The 19,869-nt window shown below is 43.5% G+C and overlaps 1 protein-coding gene and 1 long non-coding RNA gene across 3 annotated transcripts; one reads left to right on the top strand and one right to left on the bottom strand.

Annotated features, from left to right (window-relative positions):
* Positions 1–439: 439 nt before the first annotated feature.
* On the bottom strand, positions 440–12,091 carry RHOF (ras homolog family member F, filopodia associated). Of its 2 annotated transcripts, none has more exons than XM_075109863.1 (5): positions 11,830–12,091; positions 11,627–11,714; positions 4,511–4,620; positions 3,628–3,762; positions 440–1,507 (listed from the first exon to the last, which is right to left on the bottom strand). In XM_075109863.1, exons 1-5 carry the CDS (start codon positions 11,992–11,994, stop codon positions 1,343–1,345), a joined length of 663 nt encoding a protein of 220 aa, XP_074965964.1. In that variant the 5' UTR covers positions 11,995–12,091; the 3' UTR covers positions 440–1,342. The 2 variants fall into 2 exon arrangements, with proteins under 2 accessions (XP_074965964.1, XP_074965965.1); XM_075109864.1 differs by lacking the exon at positions 440–1,507 and adding an exon at positions 2,328–2,408.
* On the top strand, positions 5,162–8,662 carry LOC142064648 (uncharacterized). Its single transcript, XR_012663180.1, has 3 exons — positions 5,162–5,577; positions 7,530–7,708; positions 8,166–8,662. It is a non-coding gene; the product is annotated as an uncharacterized LOC142064648 (long non-coding RNA).
* Positions 12,092–19,869: the final 7,778 nt, after the last annotated feature.

The following is a 19,869-nucleotide window of genomic DNA, read 5'->3' as shown; positions in this document are numbered from 1 at the left end:
AAAAAGAACTAGTGATGGCTTGCTTCAAAGTTAGTTTTTCACCAGCTGGTCATGTAACCAGCACAGGATAAAGTCACATGAACTCTGTATGATGTACAGTTACCAGGCTCTTTGGGCAATGTTTGTCTAATAGACTCCTGGCACACACCACCTAAACTTTTTGGCAAAAGGTTGTGTCTTGTTACCATTGCGCAAGTCCTGCCTGTTCTCCCTTAGGATGGGCTGTCGTTTGCCTTGTACAGAAAGCTTTCAGCAACACCTGTACTGCAGAAACCTCCTTCCCCATCAAGGATTTGGTTTATGATGGCTACCAACGAGTGATTGCTCCTGAAATCTGAGGTCATGCTGCATGAGGATGTGCAAAAAGAAGATTTGAGGCACATGTGCTAGGTTGTGCAGTGGTAGCATCCCTTGTCCTTAAAACAGGTAACTGACACAATCACAAAAGGGAAAATTTTAATTTCTAGCAGTAGAGATTATTTTATCAGTTAACAAATGAGTTAAGTAGTTCCCCAAGTATGCACCAATATTTGCATCTGTCACGTCTTAAATAAGCTATGTAAGTTTATTGTAAAACTGACTTTACATTACGCTGCTTGGAGTACTTCTACTGACTGCTGTAAATTAAGTATTTTCCATGATATTCCATTTCTGAATTGGAGCAACTGATGTATTTCCATTGATAAATACTACTTTCTATTACAGTAACAGGCCTTGCAAGGAGACCTCTAAAGGAGCAGCTCTGTGAAGCCGGCCCAGTGGCACAAGGGCAGTAGTGGATGCTCTGTCTGCACACTCTGGGGGCAACTGGAGGCTAACTCGTATCACTGCCACCAAATAAATTAATTTGAAAATGTTAAGGCAGAACTTCATTTCTGTCCCTTCAAAGATGCCTGATAAGCTGCTCTAACACAACTCCCTTTAAAAAGATGTGGTTTTTCAGCTTTTCTGCTTGAAAAAGACAGTATGTTGTAGCTATAACATCCCACAATTATTTTGCAGGGGGAAAAAACCCCACGCTACTTAAGTCATATAGTAGCAGTCATGGTTTGTTGCAATTTAAATAGTGAGTCTGACACGCGACTGGTGGTCATTTGCAGTTAGAAGCAAAAGCCAGATGGACAAAGGCATGCAGCATTGGTTAACCTTGATAAAGAGCTTTGAAAACTTTGAGAGCAGTTCAACAAAGTGCAAAAATACTAAAAATAATTACAATTTTAAAATAAAAATTGTTCTAGGAATATAAAGATGTAAGGAAAAGAACAAGTTCTTTGAAGTTATGCTGTTCTTAACATCGGAATCACTTTGCTTTTGTGCAGTCAATGCTCTCTTCCAGTCCAGATCATAACACTGAGCATACTGTCCGCTTCTTTTGGCGCTTGGCTTTTTTCATGGCATTCAGCGCAATGGTTGTTGCTTCTTTAAAAACATTTTCTATGTTTTCACGACATTTTGCTGAGCACTCCAGATAAACTTCTGCATTAATCTGCTGACAAGCTGCTTCACCCTGGAAAGAACAAAAGGTAAGAAAAGATGTAAAACCCAAGGTATGAGAGAAGGAAGGTGAGATAGGAAAGAAAGGGAATTATTTTGTATGTCTTTGTGTCATGAGGTCAGGAAGAAAGGAGCTGCCTCTGAGTACAGTGCTAGAGTGTGTGGCATTGGTAATAAACTCTCTGCCTGGCCTAACAGTTCACGGCATTGGAGACTCTGAGATGCTGACTGCTGATAGTATAAAAATATTCTCAGTATTAAGTTCGTTTAAAAGAAATGCTGAGGTGGATACCCAAGTGAGGATAAGATGACTACGTGGGGATTTTTTTTTTTCAGGCCTGACCTTAACTATTATGTGATGTCACCTTTAGCATTGAATGTCACATGCAAGAGCAGAATCTAACCCCATGTCTTGCCGGTGCACATGCAGGAACCCTAACTTTTGCTTTGGAGCATCACAACGGCTTGACTGAAATCCTCGTATACACAAATGGGTGCCTGTTTCTCAGCCTCACCCAAATGCATGCAATGGGAACAGACCAGAATCTAGAATATTTGCATGCAATTCTGGTTGCGCGAAATCACTACAGACAAAACACAGTGATTTCTTACTTTGCTTGTGATCCTTTCATTGTCAGCCCCCAGTATTTGAATGCTTGTGAGCCCTGGAGTGTGATTCCAGGTCTGCAACCCACAGCTCACAAACTCTACATTTATTCATTATAAGCCTTGGGAGCGGGTTCACTTGAGCACTTAGGCTTCTATAGGGGGCTTTTTCTCCAGCATATTTAAGCGAAGTTTGTCTCCTTCCAGTTGTTGCAAGCTGCAGTGCTGGCAGATACTGTTCAGGTCCTCTGTGCCTGGGATCAGAAGCATCACGTCGTGTGACTCGAGATGCCACCAGCTGTAAAAGACTGAGGTAGCGTATATGTAAGGGGAGAAAAACCAAGTGGGAGGGCTCACATAGGAGACAAAGTTTGTACATCATGTGGGCCCTGGAATTTAATTGCATGAGGCCTCAGCAGACTTGCCAAAAGTGTCTGTTGCTTGCCCTGAACCTCCTGTGTGAGGGTGATGGAGTTATTAATGCAAATGAGGGACAACCTACAGCTGTTCACAAAGCGACAGGATGGGTATCTCATCTTGAGCACAAGGAAGACAAGTTAAAAATCCCAGAATGGTTTAGCGGTGATGCAGTTGCTGTTTCTTTTCATGGTGTTTAGAAAAAGGAATGATTCATTCAAGACCTTAGTACACTTAACCTTGTTCCCTGGACTTGTGTCTCAAACAGTTCAAGAGCTGCTGTTCTTGCTCTGAGATGAGAGGAGAAGGACAGCTTTGTAGTTAAAGAAAAAAGGGGTGGGGGGAAGACTAGAGCAGAAAGGTCTCGCATGACGTGGGACAATGTTCCACCACTGACTCTTCCTCCTGTACCAGGGACAGCTATGCCAGTGTTGTAACACTAGTTTTAAGTCTCACTGCTTTGTAATACCTAAATTGAAAAGATAATACGCATTTTTTTTAAGATTACTTTAGAGACTTCAAAGAAAAGTTTCTTTTGTTAGAGAAGCCTTGCAGATGTTTTTGCTATTGTCATTGAAAGGCTTTATTTTTAAATAGGGTTTGCGAAACACATTTTTTCCAGAATGGTCAGTATTTTTAATCCTGTAATGTGTATCAATCCTGTAATGCGTAACCTAGCATCTCCAGTCTTTCTCACAATCCCGATCAAAGTACCAGTGATGGGAGCAACGTATCCTAATAAAAATTACGAAGGGAGTCCAACAAACTTGTTGAGGCTTACAAATTTGTAACAGTAATAACTCAGCTGTGAAAGAAAGAATGAGATGTAATGAGCCTAGAAGGCATAGCTAGCAGTTTCCTTCCAGACATCGCAAGATATACAAAATGCTCTCCAAATTTCTCTTTACTTTGGTACCAAAAATTTGGCCACTTCCATAAATGACTTACAGAAACCCGTTAGTGCTGACTGTCAATAATTTCTTTATCTGGACACTGTGATCACCGACTTTTGGAGTATCTGTGATTGCACTTGTGAGCAATGATGCAGTTGAACTAAGTGTGCTTTATCTCTTGTAAAGAGGACACTGCTTTAAATGCACTTGTATTTACCTGGTTGTAAGTAATGGGTTCCTGCTTAGAAGCCCTGAGTTTGCGCAACTGTTCTTTGTCTTTCCGAAGGTCTGTCTTGCAGCCGATGAGTACGAGCGGGACACCTCGGCAGAAGTGATTCACTTCAGGATACCACTGATGGCAGAACAACAAAACTTTAACATCTAGCTTCCCCCCACCCCAAATCAAAACAATAAAGCCAAGGAACAGAACCAGCATTTAATATACCCTGCAATTTCAGTGTTTTGAAAGTCATTAATATAGCGGTAGGGGCCCAACATGTGCTATTTAGGTTACAGAAACATTTAAGTCCTATCCAAAGTCAGTTGCTTTGTAACACCTGCCGCTATGCCAAAGTGTATGCTTAACATCTGTTTAAATTCAGAAGAGCTCCTCTAAAGTCATATTTAAGAGCAGAATTTGGACCAAGTCTTGCTTTCTTTTGCCGGTGCTATGTACAGGAATGCTAATTTCTGCTTTGGAGGATTACAGAAATCCTAGTACAAACAAGTGGTTGCTTATATGTCTCTCCCCTGTATTTAAATATGCATGTGATTGAAGCAGACTTGAATCTTAAATGCCTGGGTGGAATCTTGGTTTTGTGACATCGCTACAGATAAAGCAGTGATTTCACCACTGGTTTGTGATCTTCTTAGTGTCCTGCAGAGTCAACCCCCGTTCTGAGTGCTTATGAGCCACGGAGAGGTGAGCTCCAGGTCTAAGGTCTGTGACCTGCAGCTCGGTGAATGATGAGTGATCTGCGCATCTACATGCCCAGGGTACAGGATGCTAAAAGCATCAGCTTTTTTAATCTGACATCCTGCCATATATCAGGCGTAGGTAATTAATTTAAAAGGTTGAAGCAATTATGAAAGTCTCTTACCTTAGATGCTACGTTATCATAGCTAGTGGGGTTCATGACATCGTAACAAATTAACACGACGTTTGTGTTCTGGTAAGAGAGCGGTCGTAGCCGATCATAGTCTTCCTGGCCTGAAACACAGAGAATGTTTTGGGTAAAAGAAATCTCTGTCTTTACATGTTCTCCATCATACTGCATGTTAAAGATACGTACTTGAGATCAAAACCAACAGTACTATAATTGCATAGACTGAAAGCTTTCCATACTTGTAGAATTCCTTCCGTTAAGTGCAGGAGATTCCTCTTCACTGACAAAAGTGATGCTTTAGAATAGAAAACATGTCATTGGCAAGTTTTAATAAAAAGCCTGCTTTGTCCAACTTCTAAGTACCTGCAAGTAGTTCTAATTGCCAAGTTGCTGCTCACAAGCAAAATCAGCAAAAGGAATTTGACAGATATTGATTAAAACATTTGCAATTTGGCAGTGGTTCCATTCTCCCAAATACATTTGTGCATGCGATGCTGTGAGAAGAAACACCGTATTTGCTAGATGTGACGGCTGAAGTAAAAATCTTGGCTGGGAGAAGCAAGTTTTCCACTCAGCAAGCTGAGAGGAAGCAGCTATTAGCAGTGTGCCTTTAGCACCGCTGCTCACTGTAGCAGCACACATGTCATTTCACAAAACATGTTGCAACATAAGCCAGGCTCAAGTAGTCTTTGAAGCAGACCTACACAGCGGATCTTAGGGACGCTGCTGAATTTTGGAAGAGCAGAGGATTTGTCATGCTTCTGATTAGGGATAGTCTAGCATGTGATCTGACAAGAGGAAGCTAATTTGCTTCAGACCTGTACTCTTCCCCTTGCCGTACATGTGACTTAGCAGTATTTGCCATGCTAGGGTCTAAAGGTGTCTTGCTTTGAGAGATGAAGTTCAAGAAAGCAATAATTACCAGGTAGAGTTGACAGCTCAGGGAAAAAAACCCAATCTTTCATTTGCAACTTTTTCAGAGACTTTATTAAGTACCATGGAAGAAACCATGATTTCTGTGGAAGAGCTATTTGCCCCCTGAATGCTTTCCCTGGAATCAGGTATGTCTCTGATGCACCGAATTTCCCAAATGAGAGTTAGGAATGCCATTCCTTCCCATGATCACCACAATGTACACACAATCCAGAAACTGCCCTACAGGGAATTTATACATCTCAAATCTTTGTACTGATACTTCAGATGAAGGGATGATGAAAATTTCAGTGTGCCCCAACTTTATACCAATAATTCCTGCCCTGGCACCTGGCTCAGTCCCAAGTCACATATTTATCACTCCACCCAACATGCTTGTCCCCAGCCGCAATCTGAAGAAATGCAGACATCAGAAGGCCAAAAATTCTACAATACTTTGTGTGTTGTGTGTCCCCCCCCATCCCCTCCCCCCGTCAATTTAACCAATGGATTGAGATACAGGTTATTACAAGGCAAATCCTACTGTATAAGCCATTACTCAGTTTGCCCGAGATGTCTGTAAAATCAGAATCTTAGGTTTGAACCACTCTGTATTTGAGATCCCCCAAGAGCAGCATGCTCTGTGGGTGAAGTGCAGGACAAAGAAGTATCAATCCCTCAGTGTTTAATCTAGAAATAATAGACAATTGATAAAATTATGCATGTTGTATAAACATTCAGAGCAAAGACTGTACTGCTTAGCCCTTCTTACTCTCCCAGATCCACCTACTTGTTTGCAGCCAATTTACCATTTTGTTGCTGAGATAATCTTCTAAATGCATTAAATATATCAGGTGCCAAACTTTCTGTTTTCTTCCTAACTTCCTCCAGTGTTATGTGCTGTGTATGATTTTTCCCTTTCAAGTTCATGCCTCTGAGCTTCTACCAATATAGCTTGTAAAATCAAAAGGTCCTCCCGAATTATTGCTGGCAATTTGTGAGGCAGACAGGACTGTCCCCTTGAAATAAACATGTTTGCTTGCTTGGAATCAGAACATACAGCTAAAACCATACTCTCCTGGATGGGGTAACCATACTCTCCTGGAAGAGGTATCTTCAATGGTGTGACACAAATATGCTGTATTGCAAGTCAAAAACTATAGATATGCTCTAGTGAACAGCACCTTCATCTTCAAAACCAGCAGTGCAGCCATGGGTTTTTAAGCAAACTGAGAAAATAAATGCATGATAAAATGCTGCTGTATAAAATGTGGGTGGCTCCATGCATATTTGGAATTTCACATACAGAGTGCAGAACGAGGTATAGCATAGAGACCACAGGGGGAAGGTTAGATGGTAATTGCTTAACTTGTATTATGGTTGGATGATTGCAGCGCTCACTTGGAAGGAGAAGAAACATTTTTTTAAAGCGCAGATGCAGTTCTTTGGTTGTTGAGGATTTAACAGGACCTGGATCAAGCTGTGTCTAAACATCAATGTCCCTGTCACTGCAAACAATCCCCTTCCTGCCCCATCCTTAAATGCTGCTGATGAAATGCAAGAAAGGGTCTGGGAGACTTTTTCTCTGTAAAGCTGCTCAGTCTGTGGTCAGAGCTAGTTTGGCACAGATGCAGGTCTTCCAGTAAAAGAGTTTTAAAATGAAAGAACAGGGCTGAACCCAAGCAGTAACTGAACATATACGCAAAGGCCCCAAGTGTGCTTCCTCAAGCATGGGTAGCTGTTTTCTTTCCCCAGTTAACAAGTAGCATGCTGTGGAAGAACTGGTCAACTATATGCCTACATGTGAGCATATCTGTGACTCTCCTCTGCCTTCCTCAATTCATTGTAGCATCAGAGACCCTGTTTGTTTTTTTTTTAAAGGAAAAACTCTGTCCAGCTGAATTCACCAATATTTTGCTAATTCTTTGCAAAGACCTCACTCCTGCGTGCCTCTGTGACATGCTGTGTAACCCACATCACTGCAGTCAGGGCCCTATGGTGAGGTGGGGCCTCAGGTGATGGTTGAGGATGAACGGGGGAAGACATGAAACCGCAGGTCTTGGTTTCACATGCATGTTCCCCTTTGTCTGCTCTTCACCAGTTCACCACCCAACACGTGTCAGCCTGTGCGTTGCTCAGTCCATAAAGGAGCTCAGCACCCGCTGTCATTGACCAGGAGAGGATCAATGATGAGCGTCAAGACTTGCCAGCCTAGGAGTTTACCAGTATGTGCTGTCCTAACGTACAGCAGCGCTGTCCATCACCACCAGCTGCCTATAGGTAAGGAAGAATGTAATATCCTGCCACCCTGTCCAGACCAGCCAACCACTTCCTATGTATGGCCACACGTTGTCTGTAATACCCCACGCTCGTGGTTTAGGACTGACATTGAACCATGCAATGGTGTGCCCTCACAGGCACACAGAAATGCACCCAATGCTGTTTTATTTGTTATTCTGCAGGCTCCATGGGAATACCATGGTTATTAGCTTGCCAGCTATGTTTTTTTTACTAATCAGTTTAAAAAAAATTGGGAAAGAGGCATTCTTGGCATGGATAAAACAAGTAGAGGAGGACACTTGGGGTGCAGGGGAAGCACACTTCAATTAAAAAGTTGGGGTTTTTTGTCTCCCTCAGGCACATCCTCCCTTTCAAAGGTACAAAAAATTATTCTTTCATATACCAGCTTCTAAAATTTCTCTTAAGGCCTCAGACTGCTGTGCATCTGTCATTACAGACCTGAAAACCCCACTGGAGGCTTTGCGTGTGCTTCCTGCCAGTCAGAGCGAGCACCCACAATGATGAGGCATTACTTCCTCCCCCGCCTTCCCCAGTCCAGAAGAGCTCTTCTCTTTGGTCAGAGAAACTCCTGCACTAAACAGCATCAGAAATTGAACCTTGTGCCTGAACTGCAGCTAAAGCATCAACACTGCTCCCTCAGTATGTAAAAAATTAGAGTTAATTTACCTCTTAATGCCTTTGCCTCTATCGAGCACAGCAAGAGACGGAAACTTTTAATTGAATAAGCAGCGGCAAAGCCTGTTTGCAGATGAGACAAGTGATATTACAAAGCCTTTACGCATTGCGTATTTATACCACCAACTTCCTGCAACAGCAAGAGGTGTCTCTGGTGAGGAAGACAGAGTAGCATAGTACAAAAGTCTCACAAAAAATTGTTACTCTAGCATATTTTAGACTAACTCATTAATTTCATTTGTTACCGAAATTCCTGTCAAGAAAAAAAAAAAACTTTTTGTAGCTTGAAATGTTTGATTCTTAGGCACTTTGTGTCCTTCTCCTTCAGTAAGTAGGTCAAGCTCAAAGTCTCAAGCTGCACAGGACTTGACAATACAAAGAATCCTTCTAACTTTAAACAGCCAATAGAGCTGAACCTGTCCTTTACCTTCCCATGACACTGAAGTACATGCAGCTCTATTTAGTGTTGCTCTTAGCAAGACCCTAAAAATATCCAAGCTTCTTCTGCAGTGGGTGCATCATGAAGATCTAGTGACACTTTTTAGAATAGCTTTGCCTTCTCCCCTACACTGCTACATGGCACCTCAGAAATGGTTTTACATCCTTTTGATCGCAGTTAAATGATTTTATGATAATCTGAATGATTTGGGAACCTTTCAGACTGAGAAGCAAAACACAAGTGTAAAGCTGTCTTAGTATTTTAGAGAAGAGCAAGACCAACTCAAGCAGTTCAGTAAGTCAGATGATTCATAAAATTTGGCCAATATGCTATGCTGTTAATCCACTGTACTTCCAGTAAGTTATGTTTAGTCTCCTCTTTAAGCTGCAATTGCTGCTGTACACCTACCCCAGAGCATCATCACACGGCTGAGAGAGGAATTTAATGAGCTGCTGCTGCATGATATGACAGAAGCAAGTCAACATAGTGAAATGCTGAACTGAAACTGCATCTCCCATGCTGCATCCATGTGACAGAGGTACAGGACCTGTCTTGTCTCCTGAACTGGACACTCCCCTTGCTCTTCTCTTACTGCACTATTTGAACTTAGAGGACAGGATGCAACTCTTTGTCCTAGTCTAACCCTTAAGGAACTCAACAGAAGTTTTGTATTATTAAAAACAGGATGGAATTAAAGCGTGTGTTCAAGTGAGCTCTTCCTCTAGCATAACTTCCAGCTTCAGAAAGAGGATGAAAAGCTGCTTGAATTACAGAGTATGACACAGATCTGTAACTGACAGAACTACATAAGCAGCTTTGAAACAGAACCAAAACTCAAGTCTTTCCCCCTCGGAAGCAAATGCCTTAACTGCAGTGGCAATGTCCCACCTTTCTTTGCACCTGATAATCTGAACGTGTCTCATGCAAACCAAAAGCCATTTAACAGGAAGGGAGGAGCCAAGTGTCAGCAGCCTCTAGCACTTGTAGCCCGGTGGCCATGACGCTGTTTTGGGAGGTGAAACATGTTGGGTTTCAAGGTTTCCAGATGAGAGATGGAAAGCAACTGCTCTTTCATGGTAAAGTGCTCTGCCAACTAGCCATCTCCACTTCCCAAAGTTTCTTATGAGACACAAAATATGCCCTGCTCTGTTCTTCAACGGGGAAGTGCTTTGGTCCAAGACAGTATTTATAGCTGTGAACTAAATGTGGAAGAGTAGGCACTTTCTGCTAAAGTTACATGCATGAACAAGGAAACGGGGTAAGACAAGTCACCAGCACCGGGTTTAGTGAGCGTTCTCTGAGCTGCTGGTGGCTGTAGGTCTTGCACAGAGCTGAACTCTCTGCATGACTCAAGGAGCTGGGCACTTACGTCAGGCTTGCAAGAGCCTAGTGCTGCAATACTGAACTTGCCCTACCTATTGCCATTTCTGCATCCAGCCCATGTTCCTTAAAGCCTGGAAGAGACTTCAAAGGCAAATGCTGGAAGCTGCAGCACGGTGATTTCAAATGGGAGCTGGCCAAGTATCAAGAACTGTGTGACAGGCAAAAATTCCACACTGACAGCAAACAAGCATAAAAACTTAACAAGTTCACTGTGGCAAGTTCTTTGTGCCAACACACTATATTAAGGAAGGCTCTCTTTGGTTGCTCATGCTAGATTTCAGCCCTTCTCTCTTCCTCTAAGACTTAAACACAAAAGCTTTGCCATTAGGTAGAAGCTACATTATCCAAATCACTGTACTTGAGAACAGTAATTTCAACACAAGAAGATATATTGGCAAACTGGGTACTCAGGATCTTACTATGCTGCAGTAAAGATTATAAATAAAAATCACTTTTAGAGTAAAAATGTTTAAAATTATTCAGATATCAGTGTATCTTATTACTATTAGAAAACAATTATAGACTGCATTCGGTTCTTATTTGTCTCGGTGTAAATTTGGAACAACTCCACAGGCTTGAACTGGAACAGATGATTTATGCTGAGCTGAAACAGAGCACGTGTCAATTTTAGGGTTCGTTTAGGAACACAGCTGGATAACAGAGTCTAGGAACTTTGAATGAAGTTGAATGCAAACCATTTCACAAGTTCCTGAAATGAACCTGAACAAACTACCAGCATTTTCAAATAACTTTCACTGCTACAGCCTTTTTATTTTGAACACAAACCAGCCTTTTTTGCTGTTTGATCACACATGGCAGGAGATTAAAATATTTTCCTGGTTGAATGTGTTATGCTTTGCATCTGGGAACGGGGTTTAATACCTTCAGATATGTTTGCTATTTGGTATGATTTTCTTAATAAACTGGGCTGTTAAAATAATGAACGAGTCCACGGCTAGAACTGCCATTAGGCAAGTGACCCTTTTTTTTTTTTTTCTGGAAGGCACATTTTTATGCATGCAAAAGGTAACGGTTGTTGTTTTGTTTGTTCTTTAAACTCTATCAGTCTTAACTGCAATAACATGCTAAAAGTAAGCTAGTAGAAAAACAATTTGAAAATATGTCCAGTTTTACAGTCTTCAAGTATCAGTCTGGTTTAAGTTTACACAGCAAAAGCTGTTGGAACAGAAATACGGGTGCATTCACAGGAGCAGCATTTTACACCAGTAAAAGCAGTTTCTGCTTATTTACCTGAAATTACTAAAACCCGGGGGCTGGGTTTGGGCCTAGTCCCAGGCTGGTCCCATCCCAGCAGCCACACATAAACCGCCTCTTGCAGTTTTGGGATTGTGAAAATGGAAAGTGCCTGTGAAAAAATAAAAAACTGAAACCACCCTTACCTGCGGTATCGTACAAATTCAGGGTGACCTCCTTTTTCCCCACCGTTACGCTGGTAGTATACTTCTCGAAGACGGACGGCGCGTATTGCTGCAAAGGGAGGAGAAGCAGGTCTAGCGAGGGACAAGCAGGTCGCAGCCAGCACCGGCCGCTTTGCCGGGCGGTCGCGGCCCCTCCGCGCCCCGGGCAGGCCAGGCCCGCTCACCTCGGGGAAGGAGCCCTTGGCGTACACCATCAGCAGCGACGTCTTCCCGCAGCCGCCGTCCCCCACGATCACCACCTTCACCTCCTTCTTGCCCGACGGGGCGGCCGCGCTGCCGCGGGAGGCCCCCGCCGCGCCCTCGGGCAGGGCCCCGTTGGCCGCCTCCATGGAGCGAAGCGGAGCGGGGCCGGCCAGGGCTCAGCACTGCCGGGACGCGGTTTCCACCCGCCGCCGCCGCCGCCGCGCTCCGGGCGCCCCGGAGCGGGCAGGCACCGCCCGCGCCCCGCCGGGGAGTGGCCGCGCCGCGGGCGCCGGCGCCTCAGGTGCCTCAGCCGAGGGTAAGCCCCGGGGCGGCCGGGGGCGCCGCTCCGAGAAGCCCTGAGCTCCCCTTACGGGTCTGGGGCGCCCACGGCGTCGGCTCCTCACGGGCGTGCGGCTGCCCACGGTCCCCCGTGGGGCCCCGCTTCTGAGGGGGGCGCAGCCCCGGTGGGCACCGCAGGAGCCCCCTCAGCGCCCTGTGAGGCCTTCTCGCCCCAAAGCCCACAGGGGCTGTGCGCCCGTCCTCCTGGCGAGCCTCCAACGCCTACATCCACACAGGGTCGTTGGGCCCTGTCACCTTTGCACTTCCCATCCACCTGCCATGTTACCCCATGCTTGGGTGCTCATCCCTGTCCAGCAACTGTGCTGCCAGCGCGCATGTGTGTCTGTGTCCCCATTCCTCATTTGTTCCTCCAGGGAGCCCCTTCAGACCTCAGGCACCATGTCGTTTTACCCCAGGTTGCCAGCAGCTGAGGGGACTTCTTCAGCCTCAATGTCTGCAGCGGTGGATCCCAGTCCTGACGGCTGAGCGGAGAGCGTACAGCAGGTGCAGTGCTAGCCATGGTGTGGAGAAGCAGAAACCCCCTGAGTTACTCCCCAAAACATGTCTTCTTGCTGGCAGCGGGAGTGTCGGTGACTTTCTGCTTGTTTTTTACTGTATTTACTGCTCGAGAACTGACAGCTCTGCTCATTGCTTATTCACCCAGTGCCACCCATCCAAGGTGAGCTGTGACGAAAACAAAGCGGAATTTTACATTTTAATTGCAGAGATGTCATGGCCCCAGGCACCCACCTGGGGTTGGTTTGTACCATGGAAGGCAGGGGATCACAACCACTGGGTACATTTGGCTCTGATAACTGGTCAGGAGAGTGACACTGTGTTTGTGACAGATCTGCTCAGGTGTCTATCTACCACCATTCTGCACAAAAAATTGTGTTTCTTTCCTAGCAGGGATTAATTGCATGCTCCCGTCTCAAATAAACCCCATATGTTCTTAAGAAATCAAAATATACTCTAAAATTTTTGAAATACCACTTGAGGGAACAGCAACAAACCCCCAAGGCCATGCTTGAGTGTAGCAAGATCATTTAAATCGACTAAGAAAAAAGAAATCACAACTCAAACAGGGTTGTGCATTTTCTCCTGCACGGTTGTGTCACTAGGTGGCCTTCCAGACCAAACGCAAACACGACAGCGCTCCGAGTCTCTTTCAAGGAAGACCCTACTTTGTGCAGAGGGAAAACAAAACACAAGAAAAGGGTATTTCATTGATAGGAGGAGGAGGGATATGTAAATACCCAACAAAGTGTTATGTAATTCAAATAATAACAATAAAAAGCAGCCAAATTCACACCTATGTAAAGCCAACCCTTTTACTGAGTAAAAAGTTGATGCAAGCATGGAGAACACACAAGCTGTCAAAAAGATGCTTTATGAACCGCAATCTTATATATCTTATGTGAAACACAGTAAAAGCCGTCAGCTCCTGTTGACTGTAATGGCTGAGGGCATTCCAATATCACAGAGGAATGAATGCACCAGGAAATAATTGTTTTACCCTGAAACTATTTATTTGGACCTGCCTCAAAACTAGCGTCACACTATGAATGATACGATCATTCATATCAATGGGGTTTTTTTTCAAGTCAATTACTGCCATAAAAGTTTTTGGAGGGGTAAAAGTATCTTGTGGGTCACTTTTAGTTTGGGGTTTTTTCCCTTTTTTTTTCCCAAGTCTCACAAAACAATCTTTACATTTCTCGCAGCTTTGTCTCCTTTTACATTTTATAGTTAAGGAAACTTCAGGTCAGTACACCTTTAGATTTGGGACAAAACAATATAAAATGAGTAGATTATAAAATCAGCTGTAAACACTCCAAAGACTGTTTTTAAGTAATGGATGTTCTGTTCATAGAGAGTCAACTTAGTATAGTTACTCAGTTACTTATTTTTAATTAACAGGTATGCAGTGCTTTAGGCATGTAAGTCCTATGCAAAAGCTAAGTGTATTTTGCTGACTCCAAAAGAGTAAAATCTAATATGGAATTCTGCCACTGATTTAAATGGAAGAAGATTCAGCCCTCTGTTAGTAAAATTCAGATCTAATCATTATTAATTGCAAGTGTCCTCCTACTTCTGTCTTGGCCTGTGTATTGATTTTGGCACAAGTTCTGTTTCATCAAAAGCTTACACATCTGCAGTGAAGAGTCAATATGCCTATAGAGATTAACAGCGAGCGTACCAAAATCAAGACTTTAATGGGATACGGTAAATATCAGTGTTCCAATCCTGTTATCAATTTGTCGCTTCACAATTGCCAAGGAAAATAATAGAAAGGAGTGAAAGGTTAGCACACTGCCTAGGAAACTGCTGGAAGTGTACAATTTTTAAAAGATGCTTTAACACTTCAGATGGTAATTCAGCCTTGATGGGTAATTCAGATAAGTTATCAGGATACCCAAAAAAAGACTCACAGATTCAGTTTAATATTGAAGCTATGGCCTTTTTACAACACACAGTGATGAAATAAGCTGATATTCCCATTTCTCGAAATATCAAGCCTGGGGGAAAGTGATTGCGACCCTCTGGGCAGTTCTGGTACAATGGAAGAACCTCAAGGCATATCCTTAGCCTGACCTCCTCAGGAAACACCACCAACGTGCTGGCGCAGTCTCTCTCCCTGTCCCTTGTGATGTGCTTGGAAAAGACTAGGGAACTGAGATTTAATAATATCAAAAGCCCCTGAGTTTTGTGACTATATAGAGTCAAGTGGGGGAAAACAAGCATAACTGTAATTTTTTCTGCTGAAAAATAGTGTTTTAAATGGTAAAAATGGTAACAGATTTGACAAAATATTCTGGTTAGCTATGTTCTTCCATTTGGAGGAACTCTAAATACTGTCAAAGTTTTAAGTTTCCAATCACTTAGGCTTTATCATAGTACATGCTACTAACCATGGCTTGCAGTACTGTTTCTAATGGAAAATACAACTATTTTAGCTAACCAGCAAGGTCTCAGGCTACTGGTACTTCCTTGTAGCTATAATTGCAGAGAGGAGTAACATCTGCTGTATACTCATATTATTAGTTTATATGATAATATAAACTAGACAAGAATGGGGACATGTTCTTCCTAAATGTCTTTAGAACTACATTTTTGAAATATACTTAAGACTTTCCTTCTTGATGATACAGACACCAGCTTTACGAAGGCTTAAACATTAAATTAGCAATAAGAACAAGTAGCCCCATTTATGTCAAAGGAAATATTAATAAACTTAGGATTGTGCATAACAAGACAAGAGCCTTAAATTTTTATTTTTTAACATTACCAGCAATATTATTTGTGTTTTCAGCAATGAATTCCCACTACAGCATGTACATATAAAGCAAGAGACAATGCCCTGAAGAATCTACAATAGGAAAGACAGACCCTAAAGAATGGAACTTACCATGTAAGTAGAGTGAATTTCCAATAAATTTCAGATGTTATGCAAGGGCAACAGTTGTTTGTCATGTGCACAGACCCTTACTGAAGAACAATCGCTGCCCCACAGAATTTAGTGTGAACTGCCAGGGCAGATAGTGAAGGGGAAACTGTAATGTAGGAGAGCTGAATGTACCTTGCACACACAAAGAAGTTATGGGTGACAGTGTCAGCGTAAGAGGAGAAGCCTATGGCAAAACTAGATATATACTCAAGGTGATTCAATTTATTTACATAATAATTTTCTTTTTGCAGTTGTGTTTTTGCTCACAATCCCAGGCCTCTTTTGACCCTCACTCAACCCTGGAAATACCTTTTTTCAAAATCAGAGCTCTGTCTCCTTGACTTTCAGCTGCTTCTCAATATCCATTTCTGTAGTGTTTCTTGCTGTTTCTCTTGCACATGCAGAGCTCCACCATCTGGTCCTCATCCCTGATATTTTACACACACACCCCCACCCCGAAAAATCCCTTGGGCCACATGATTCACTATCTATTCAGACCTTGCCATGTGCCTGTTTTTTGTGTAGTAGCCCCTACTGATGTGAAACCCTTGTGTCATAAGGGCTCTCAATTGCCTTTTTCATTGAAGGGAAGGTGGCTGTGACACCTGCCAGTTTCTAAGACGTCTAATGCAACCCAGAACATTATTACATTGTTGTTTGGCTGAGTAGGAACCATGTTTTTTTTTCCCAGTGGGAAGTGCTGCCAGAAAGGTATTAACTTTCTAGACTATTAAGTAATGTGGAAAAATTATATTTCAATAAGAAAATTTCCTTTCTGCCTTTTCATGCCTTAGGAATATAGTTCCTGTTTCACTTGGCTCAAGTAGCCCATGCACTAAATCAGTGCAAAAATCTTTCATGAGACTCTATATAAAATCTGTCTAAATGCTACCATAGAGTTCAGAGGGCTAGGAAAGAAAACAGGCAATGGTCTGCAACAGGAGGTGTTGGCCAAATTAGACACACAACTCGGCAAAATCAGGCAGCGAATATTCAGGCACTTTGAAGTAGTTTGGACAGATTTTCTTCATAAACCACGCACTGACTACTGCCTAGAGAGCAGCTATTTATAGGAAACACACACTGTTTCTTGGGTTATTTTCTCTGGTATGCTTTAAATCAGGGGTGCCAACTATGTGAGCCAAATATGCCCTACCTGATGCATGCGTGGCCAACGTGCCGTATTTTGAATCTCACCTTTCATTAGAAACTGAGTTCTTGGCTTTGCAGTTGTGGGGGAAAAAACCCTCCACTTTACAAATTTGAAGAGAGTGTAAATCAACATGGTAATGTCTCAGCCTGATACAGTAGGTGCTTAGGGGGAGTTTCAAGTTTCTGCTCCTCACTGAAGTGTGACGTCTTAAGCCAAGTTCTGTTGTAAAAAATAACTAACAAAGTCAAGACCATCCTATGCTTTTCTGGAACATCAAACACAATGACTGATCTCTGAAAAGCATGAAACGAACAAGGAAGTGTCTGCCAACACCACCATAACTCTGCCCCCATGGATCTGGGCGGTATGTGTGTCTCCCAGATGTGCTGGCACAGCTTCACTGAGTGATGGGGAGGAATTTGTCAGCGCAGGCTGGCAGAGCTATCCCAGTGATGCTGGATCTCATCCTCTGCCTCTGTGCTTAACAGTGAATCTGGAGATTTGCCGGAGAGAGAGGGATTCAAAATGCCTCGTTTCAGGCGAGATCTGCAGGTTGTGTTTGCGTTGGTAGCTGTGGTTGGTTTTACCATGGGAACAGTCAGAAGCAGTGAGTTCAGGAGTGATGCTCAGGCTTGCTTGTGGCTGAGTGAGAGCACAGGGCCCTGCTACAGAACTGCATTAAATTAATCAGCATCAGATGCTTTTCTGCGTTCAGATCTGCAGCAGAGAATAATCCCATCAGGAAGTAATTTTGGGAAACATAGGGAAAGAGGCTTTAAATAGCTTTCCTTGCAACACAATGTGTTGTAACCCAATATCCAACACCTCTCTTTAGTATACACCCCTAAAATCCTCTGGCATATGCCTTCCTGTGGTTTCATTACCCAACACTCCACCTGACCCAGCAAGCACTGAGATGTTGTTTTTTTCAAAATCAGAGTGCTCTCTGCAGTATCTGCTTTCTTCAGATTATTTTCCCCTTTTTCTCCCATTCCCAAAGTAGGCAGTTCCTGGTAGGGAGAGGTTTTCTTTTCATATACTTACTGGTTTACAGACGAGGCAGGACTGAGACCGACAGAGGTGTATGTTAATTAGGATGACCACAGCGCCAGAGCAGGAGTTGCATTCAGCTCCTTCAGTTTGCACAGGAGGGATAAGTACGGAGTAGGTGAGACCTCTGTGGATGGCCAAATCTGGGCTATGGTCCCCAGAAGTTGTTTGGTAGATTCCACTAATCCTGAAATGTGAGGGGTTGTACTTTTTTGTGAGGCTTTTGAGAACCTCAAGTTTAAATAATCCCAGGTTTGGCTTGCTAAATATGCTTTCTACTATGTGAGCTACAATGCAATCTGAACAAGCATGTGTTTTCAGAGCTGTTGGAAGAGTCAGGCTTTGCATTGCTGCACTGGATATGCAATAGTCATCCCTCTTGCACCTGGCCCGGACAGGAAGCTCTCAAACCTTTCGGACAAGAATGTGGGGAAACTGGGCATATTCATAGGAGAAAAAAGGATGGCAAAGTAGGCTATAAGAAGGGTTGTGGATGAAGTAGGGACAGGCTTTTGCTAAGTAATGAATGGCACTGACATTGAAGGGCAGTTAACGTGTGAAGTTTGTGTCCTCCCCTCTAATATTTGTGCAAACTTCCTACAGGAAGGCAGCAACTGCAGACTGAAGAGATGATAAAATCCTTTGTTTACATCCTTACATGAGACACCATAATTTTCTGCCTCGTTTTTGTTCAGTGCTAAATGTGCGGGGAGAGCTAAGCAGGAAGCACTTGCTCCGTCGTTGTCTGGCTGGTAAGAAGTTCATACGTAGGAATGGAGTTTTGCCAGGATCTAGAGAGGTTTGTGGCTTGTCAGAGCATCCCTAGACAAAGGACAGGCCCAGACTGAGTTTATCTGAGACCTGAGAGTATCCATTAATCCAGCCAGAGCAAACCCTGCAAAGAAACAGTGATGCTCAGAGCAGGCTAATTAATAACTTGAGGCGCTGGAAATAAACCCAGTTGCAATTGTGTAATTTGTTTTAGAGCTGTGATTTTTGGCCTGTGCCGTGCTTGTGGGAGCTGGATGGGTTGGCAGTGCAGAGTGGCCTGGCTGGAGGTCCTCACTGCAAGCCACCGAAGCAGGTTGGGAAGGTGTTTGAGCAATCATGACAGTGGAGTGGTCTGGTGTGTGAAGGCACGTAGAGGGCAGCAACCTGCCAGCACTGCTCCAGCCCATGGGTTATTGCCAAACGCAGACTGGCATGCTGCCCTGCATGAGCTTGACACCGCTGTCCTTGATGGCATGTTTCCTGTGCGTTTCTCCCTTCCTACACGCATTTCACCCTTCCTGACTCTCATTGTAACAACAGGCACACTGTCAAGTTCACAGTTGCTTACTGGGATTAACACAGTAGCTCTGATTTCTTAAGGTGGGGAGATTTCCTGGTTAAAACGATTCTAATTAAACTTACAACTCTCATAATGCTAAAAATGCCCGTGTGAAAGGCAGCTGAATCTACTTGTGTCAGTGCCCCTAGACCTTTAATGGTCTTAGGAGTCTAACAATAGTATAGACAGTGCCTGTTCAAAGGACTCCAGACAAATGGAAAGAAGCAAATATAGTGTCTCTCCGAATGAGATATCTTTGACAAAAATTTTCCAAGTACAAAACACATCTGGCTGAGTATTTGTCAAGTTTTTTATTGGCTTGAAATACACACACACAGAGCCCATGGTAAATCCTTTCCACTGTAGATCTGGGTGGGCACCCATTTTCCTTTTAGGACTCGAATTTTGGACCTGGCAAAAAGTGTTCTCAGTTGACAGGCCTTCGAGCAAGCCAGGGCTGGCCATGGAGGAGGGCAACAGCTGCACAAGCTTTAATTCCTCTCCCCACTCTCCCGTGCAAATATGCCCCTCAATCCTCTGGAGGAGCCAGAGAGGGGAATGCATAGCTACCCCGCTTCCCTGCCAGCTCTACTGGCATTTCCTATTATGCAGCCAATTGTATGTTAGGTGCTGAAACCATGAAGTGTTTTTTCATGTGGACAGCTGAGCAGTGGTGGAACTAGAATCTCTTTTGGTCACAA

This window comes from Phalacrocorax aristotelis, chromosome 15 (genome assembly GCF_949628215.1).
Source record: "Phalacrocorax aristotelis chromosome 15, bGulAri2.1, whole genome shotgun sequence".
Taxonomy (NCBI): domain Eukaryota; kingdom Metazoa; phylum Chordata; class Aves; order Suliformes; family Phalacrocoracidae; genus Phalacrocorax; species Phalacrocorax aristotelis.
Note: the sequence above shows the minus strand (reverse complement) of the source record. Positions and strands in the feature narration are given on the sequence as shown.

What these genes read in the sequence shown, in the direction of transcription:
- RHOF (XM_075109863.1), bottom strand. Translation starts at nt 11,994, where the DNA reads ATGGAGGCGGCCAACGGGGCCCTGCCCGAGGGCGCGGCGGGGGCCTCC. An exon ending in CCAAGGGCTCCTTCCCCGAG is followed by an intron (nt 11,715 to 11,829) that starts GTGAGCGGGCCT and finishes CTCCCTTTGCAG; the next exon opens with CAATACGCGCCGTCCGTCTT. An exon ending in AACCCATTACTTACAACCAG is followed by an intron (nt 1,508 to 3,627) that starts GTAAATACAAGT and finishes TGTTCTTTCCAG; the next exon opens with GGTGAAGCAGCTTGTCAGCA.